Source organism: Monoraphidium neglectum (assembly GCF_000611645.1).
Source record: "Monoraphidium neglectum strain SAG 48.87 unplaced genomic scaffold scaffold01290, whole genome shotgun sequence".
Classification (NCBI taxonomy): domain Eukaryota; kingdom Viridiplantae; phylum Chlorophyta; class Chlorophyceae; order Sphaeropleales; family Selenastraceae; genus Monoraphidium; species Monoraphidium neglectum.
In genome coordinates, this window is record NW_014012338.1 from 8,646 (window position 1) to 15,285 (window position 6,640).

At 64.9% G+C, this 6,640-nt stretch overlaps 3 protein-coding genes across 3 annotated transcripts; all 3 read left to right on the forward strand.

Moving 5' to 3' along the window:
* Positions 1–311: 311 nt before the first annotated feature.
* Positions 312–1,143, forward strand: MNEG_7344 (hypothetical protein; the record flags this gene model as incomplete). Its single annotated transcript, XM_014044183.1, has 2 exons — positions 312–565; positions 972–1,143. The coding sequence occupies 2 exons, from the start codon at positions 312–314 to the stop codon at positions 1,141–1,143; spliced, it is 426 nt and encodes a 141-aa protein (XP_013899637.1).
* A 1,079-nt stretch (positions 1,144–2,222) lies between these two features.
* On the forward strand, positions 2,223–5,217 carry MNEG_7345 (hypothetical protein; the record flags this gene model as incomplete). Its single annotated transcript, XM_014044184.1, has 7 exons — positions 2,223–2,392; positions 2,633–2,860; positions 3,163–3,397; positions 3,656–3,729; positions 4,041–4,110; positions 4,262–4,375; positions 4,588–5,217. 7 exons carry the CDS (start codon positions 2,223–2,225, stop codon positions 5,215–5,217), a joined length of 1,521 nt encoding a protein of 506 aa, XP_013899638.1.
* Positions 5,218–5,834: 617 nt separating this feature from the next.
* Positions 5,835–6,132, forward strand: MNEG_7346 (hypothetical protein; the record flags this gene model as incomplete). Its single annotated transcript, XM_014044185.1, has 1 exon — positions 5,835–6,132. A coding segment is annotated over one exon (298 nt), but the record flags the coding sequence as incomplete, so codon positions are not given.
* Positions 6,133–6,640: the final 508 nt, after the last annotated feature.

A 6,640-nucleotide genomic window follows, 5' to 3' on the forward strand; every position in this document is an offset into this window, starting at 1 on the left:
CAGGAACCGGATACCGTGTATACAGCAGTGGCAAGAAGGCCGCCGCCCCTCGGCCGGCCACGCCCGCCCAGCATGCTCAGCGGGGGCAGCAGTTCGGGCGCGACAGTGCGCCCGCACCCGCAGTCGCAGCCCGCAGGCGCACGCTCGTGCAAGCCGTGGCCACCAAGGAGGCCGCCTCGCAGAAGCAGGCTGCAGGCACCAAGGTGACTGTCGCTGAACTTTGACTGGCGGCCCCTGCGCCTGCGCTCCCGCACAACCGATCACCCAGCAACCGGATGAACACCTGGGCCTTGCACCCCAAAACTCCTCCGATGCCGCGCTTTCCGCCACCCCAGGAGTGGGTGGCGCTGGTCGCCAACGCCGAGTTCTTCTGCAACGACGTCCAAAATGAGTCACTGGCCGAGCAGCTGCGCGAGAAGGCGCGCTACTTCCGGGAGCAGGGCAAGGAGCAGGACTTCTTCCTGGTGCCCAACCCCAAGTGGCTGGACGCCAAGTACCCGGCGCAGGGCAAGCAGGTCCGCCGCCCCTGCCTGGCCCTGGTGTCGACCGACACCACCTGGATCACGTGAGTGGGAGCTGGGCGGGCACTTCTGGCTGCCTTTGGGCAGATGAAGACTCTGGTCAGTCATTCCTAAGGACGAGTTGTTCGTCGTCAATTTGTGCTGGAGATGGCTGGTAGCTTGCTTGCTTGCTCGCTTGCTTTATAGGGAACGCGCTCCAGCAGCGACCGCGGCCTGAACTCCTTGCAGCTACAAAGCGGTGCATCCGGACACAACAGGGCGACAGGACAACAACTGCTGTCCACTGTGCCCCCGTGTGCCACCCCGCACTTGCACCCTCAGTCGTCTGGGCACCACGTGCTGGCAACACGTTCACGTCGTACCACTTCTTCCATTGACCCAGTGCTTGACCCAACCGACCCACTCTTACTTGTCCCTTCCCCCTCCTGCCTCCACCCCTCCTTCGGCCAGCTTCATGAAGCTGCGCCTGGACCGCGTGCTGAAGATCGAGCTGGTGGGGCTCACCACCGAGGAGGTGCTGGAGGCCGGCGAGGCGCTGCCCGAGTTCAAGCGGCCCGAGATCAAGACCTCCCCGTACCCCTGGTACAGCGCCGGCTGGTGGGAGAAGTTCTACCCCAACTAGCGCGGGAGGCTCAATCTCCCTTGGTCGCGACACTGTTACGGCCGCCTTGTCGCAACTGCGGCAAAACGGATGCATCTGCACACGCTTCACATGCCAGTGCGCGCCAGGACGCCACACACTGACTAATCAGTGTCTTGGCGCGGAGCCGACCCTGTGGCATGCATGCAACAAATCCCTCCTTCAACCTGTTCGCTTGTCGCCCCTTGATACAATCGTTTACTTTAACCCTTTTCAAGTTTCACAGCTGAGAGCTGAGTTGTTTTACCATGTTGTTAAGCATTTAGTACGGACACTCGTTTGAAGCAGCCGCAGAGTGAAGATGTCCCTCCGACTTTTGTTGGTGCCCTGCCGGGGGCAATACAGCTCCCTAAAGCTTTCATGTGGTTTGTAAGCCATCCTGAACTACTCAGCTGTTTGTGGGCTCGGCGATAAGGTGCAGGGGCAAACCGTGTTAAGATCAACAGGAGGGTGGTGCAGGCACGTGTGACGGCGCTTCGTTTTGCCACTGACAAGCAGCCTCAGGACCTGCCCGTGGCAGGCGTGTGTGTGGGCGTAAACTTGTGTGGATATGCTGGATTCAAGTCTTTGGACTTAGTTGGGGTTTCCCAGCCTCCAAATCAAGGCCTTGCTCCGACAGCAAGAGAACAGCGGCGATTGTGGTGGCCGGCAGAGGGTAAGAGTCGGACAAGCCTGATGACACACCAGCGGGCAATCCAACAATCACATGCACGGTGTGCATGCATGTCAACGCATGCGGGTGCGTGCATGCATGCAAACATCAGGGGCCGTGCCTTGCATGGCCCACCCTGTCAGGCGCTGCTGGTCAGCGCTGGCGGGGTGGCATCATGCACATGTGAAGCGTCTTGTGCAACTGTTGGGGTGCCCGTCATACCGGTACCACTCGCTTGTCATCAAACTTTAATCGTGGTGCAGATGATGCATTCGTATATCATCTTCTTCTGAGTGAATCCTGCTCCCGAGCTAGCCGGGCGATCGGTTGATCGGTGCACACCTTTCATCAACAGCTTGTCAGCGGGCGTGATACGCAGAGGCACACGCGAAGCACATATTTTGACACGATGGCAGCGCAGCCAGCCAACGGCCAGCATGAGGCACAGGCGTCCGCAGCGGCGCCGACATCGGGTGCCCACGCAGGCTCCTACGAATTCGCCACAGAGGCGATCCATGGCGGCCAGCGCGTGTGCCCAGTGACCGGCGCCGTCTTCCCACCGCTATACACGTCCTCCACGTGAGCGCGCCTGCGGCTCGTGCGGCGCCCGACCTTTACAGCGCTCTATCCCAGCAATGCGCTTGCTTGCACACACGGTCAGCAGTCACAATATCAGCGACCAGGCCCCGGAGCCCTCTGCCCAAGCAGTGGCCGGCCTGCCACTCGGCACGCTGCCTTCCGGCGCGACGCCGCCCGACACGGCGCGCCATCCTCGTCAGAACCCGCGTGGACACCCCTCCACCCGCCGCCCTCTCCCAGGTTTGCGCAGCAGAGCCCGGGCGTCCACCAAGGCTACGAGTACTCCCGCTCCCACAACCCCACGCGCTTCGCGTTTGAGCGTTCATACGCCGTGCTCGAGGGCACAGGGCTCACAGAGGAGCAGGATACCACCCGCGGCGCCTTTGCCTTCGCGAGCGGCCTGGCGGCGGGCGCGTGCGTGCTGGAGCTACTTGACGCCGGCTCCACTGTTGTCTGCATCGACGACGTGTGAGTGCCATGGCATGCTGCTGCTGCTGCTGCTGCTGCTGCTGCTGCTGCTGCTGCTGCTGCTGCTGCTGCTGCTGCTGCTGCTGCTGTTGTGGACGGTTGAAAACAGCAGTATCGTGTCCTGTATGGACAAATGCTTACCTTAGATTGCAATGACTGCCTGGCATGCTGCGACCAATCTTCCCACCTTACAGCAGAATTGGCTGCAGCCCCCTCCCCGTCCCCTTGCACCAAACATCACCCCGCTCCCTCTCACACGCACCGCACCCCCTCCCCGCATCGCCAATTACCCCGGCCCCCAGCTATGGCGGGACCTTCCGCCTGCTCAACCGCGTCCGCGCGCGCACCGCGAGCCTGAAGATTGTCCGTGCTGACCTGGCGGATGATGTGGCGGCGGAGGCGGCGATCGTTGGCGCCGCTAGCAACGGCAGCGGTGCAGCGGACAGCAACGGCGGTGCCGGGGTTGGGTCCAAGGTGGGGTTGGTGTGGTTGGAGACACCCACAAACCCGACGCTCAAGCTGGCGGACATTGCAAAGGTGGGGATGCGGTAGCGCAGCGCGAAGTGAGCAGCGTTTTGCCGCCGCACGTGCGTTGGACGGCGCACTCCATCCGGCAGAAGTGTTTGAAGCGGGTGGCAACGTGGATTCCAAGGCTTGACGTGCACTTAACTGTTGGGCCGCGCATGCAGGCCGACTCTTTGCTGCCCGTCTTGGATTGCGGATTATCTCGAATACAATCCAGCTGAAACGGTCCTTATCACAAGCAGCGGCATCCCGCGCCGCACGCCGCTGCAGGTTGCTGAGCTGGCGCACAAGGCGGGGGCGCTGCTAGTGGTTGACAACACGTTCGCCACGCCGGCGCTGACGAGGTGCGGCGGTTGTGGCGCCGCCCCCGACCGCTTCGCGGCGCTGATTGCAGCGGCGGTTCCCCCGCGCGCTCGCGGCTGCGAGCAGCAACGCTTGGTTGATCGGCTGCGGGGTCGACGGCTGCCATGCGTTTGCAGGCAGGCAGGGGGCGTGGGCCGAAATTGCAGGCCAGCGGCGGCTTGGCAGCTGCAGGGGTGCATGCACAACCTTTTTGAGGCCTGTGCGTGGTCAAAGTAGGTAAATCCACATGAGACCCAAACGGCCCTGCATCCCATGCGTGCGTTGCTTCCGGTGCCTGTACCTACTTCCTTAGGCCCCTGCAGCTGGGTGCTGACATCGTCCTGAGCTCAACCACCAAGTACGTGGCCGGCCACTCGGACACGGTGGGTCTGGGGTTACATGCACATGGTGATCTATGGGGCGGTGTCCTGCGAATGCTTAATGGCCTAGCTGCAGGCTTGGACAGGCGGGGCGCCGCAGCTCTGGAGGGGTAGCCCATCGTTTGGGCACTGTTTTTGGACCCCCGCAACAAAGGGCTGCGGCCAGCGCCGCACCTGCGGCGGCCGCACGCGCGTCGGCCTGCGGCGAGCCCTGGGGGCCGCGTCCAGGGGAACCGCCTGTGGCGCCTGGCGTGTGCCACCGCCCGCAGTTGGGACCGCGGACACCCACCCCTGCCATGTCGCCTGACGCCTCGCAACACACGGCCTTGCCCACTGTGGCACGCGCCCCCATCCTGCCCCATCCTCTCCTGCAACCCCAAAGTCCTAAACCCCGGGTTCACCCCCGCCCCCACGTGCTAGACACACGTGACCGCAAGCCGCCCCCACGTGCACGCCCACCGCCCCCATCTCGGCCCCCAGGTCGGGGGCGTCTTGGCCACGCGCCACGCTGACGTGGCGGAGCGCCTCCGCTTCCTCCAAAACGCGGTCGGCTCCGTCATGAGCCCCTGGGACGCCTACCTCACCCTTCGCGGCGCCAAGACGCTGCACGTGCGCATTCAGCGCCACTGCGAGAACGCCCTCGAGCTCGCGCGGCGCCTCGAGGGCGCGGCCGCCGTCGCGAGGGTCGTGTACCCCGGGCTCGAGTCGCACCCGCAGCACGCACTCGCCGCGCGGCAGATGCGCCTGCCGGACGCGGGGCCCGGCCGACGCGGCGCCGACGCGGCCGCGTTTGGCGGCATGATTTCGCTGACCCTAAAGGGCGGACTGGCCGAGAGCCGCGCGTTCCTGGAGGCTCTGCGGGTGTTTACGTTGGCCGAGAGCCTGGGGGGCGTCGAGTCGCTGGCCGAGCACCCCGCGCTGATGACTCACGGGTCGGTGCCGGCAGACGAGCGGGCGAAGCTGGGGATCGACGACGGATTCGTGCGGCTGTCGGTCGGGATCGAGCACGTGGAAGATCTGTGGGCAGACCTAGAGGGGGCGCTCGCTGCGGCTGCGGCGGCTGGGAAGCGCGCGGGGGCAGCGGCGGCGGCGGCGCGGGAGGAGAGCTGAGGCGCGGCGTGGGGGCACCGGCGCTGCTGCGGGCGGCTGCTGCCACGCGGCGCATGGGCTGGCTGGACTGTTTGGGTCCTGGGAAGCATGCTGCTGACGCCCTGCACGCAATATTGTACTCTTTTCAAACGCGCTGTAACATCATGCAACTGCCTTGAATGTAGGCAGGATCCCCTGGGCCGGTTTTGATGCTAGCGCACGCCCGAATCAAGGTCGATCACGGACTCGAGCGGGTTGGGCACCCACTTTCAGCGGTTGGGCGGCGGGATGTGTGCCACCGCTCTGGAGCAACAGGCCCCATGCGCGCGTGCGCACACACACGCAAATAGGATTATTATAAGTACACGTAGCTCTCCATTTGCACGTTGGGCCTTGATCGAGAGACTCCTGGTCTGGGGCTGACTCCTCTCGTGAAGAGTGCCAAGTCAGCGCGTCGTCAGCTTGCGGCCACCTACCGATCATATACATTATTTGCGAACCTTGTGCACTTGATTTGCAGCATTTTTCACCGGGCACCCTGAGTCGATCCTCTTCAAACCTCCCCGCGGTTCATCCCACTCAGCCTGCGCGCCCTTGTCCAGCGAGGCAGGCGCCTCGAAGTAGCTTTAACTTAAACGATGGCTCCAGGCGCACAGGTGCTCGTCGCCGCCCCGCCGCATGGCGCCCCTGCCAACGGTAGCGGCATCCCCGGCCTTGCCCCGCCGCTGCCGGTCCTCGCGCCGCTGCCCGCGCCCGCTGCCGGACCCGGCCCGGCCGCGGCGTCACGCGGCTTCGGCGGCGCTGCTGCGGCGTCGGCGCCACCGGCGGTCGACAGCGTACTGGATCTAATTGGCGCGACGCCCATGCTGCGTGTGTCGCGATTTGACACTGGCCCATGCGAGCTGTTCCTCAAGCTTGAGAATGTCAACCCCGGCGGTGAGCGCCTTTTGCCAAGCCGCAACCTAGGAAACAGGCTGAGCATCCAAGGCACCCCGGCGCGGGTCCGAGGGCGCTTGCCGGCGCACGCACGCGGGCGTGATATGAGGGCAGCCGCCCCGCGCGCATGCATGTGCTCATGGCGGCGGCGCCCGGCCAAGCGCGCGAGTGGGGGCACGGCGCACCGCGCAGCCCCGGCCGTGCGTGGCGATAGATGCGAACGGGCCCCCGCGGTTGCAGGGGTGGGGCCGGAACGCTGGCGCGCGCGGCGCACCCGCACCAACACGGCGAGTCACCATCCTTCCACCGCCGCCACCGCACCTTCTCAACCGTCCCGCCCTCGCTTGCCTCCCCGCCCCTCTTTTTTTCAAACATACCAGGCAGCATCAAGGATAGGATAGCCCTCTCCATGATCGCCGCCGCCGAGGCAGATGGCCGCCTGCGCCCGGGTGAGCAGCCCGAAACCCCAAACCCCACCCGTCCCACCCCTACCTTACAACCTCCACCC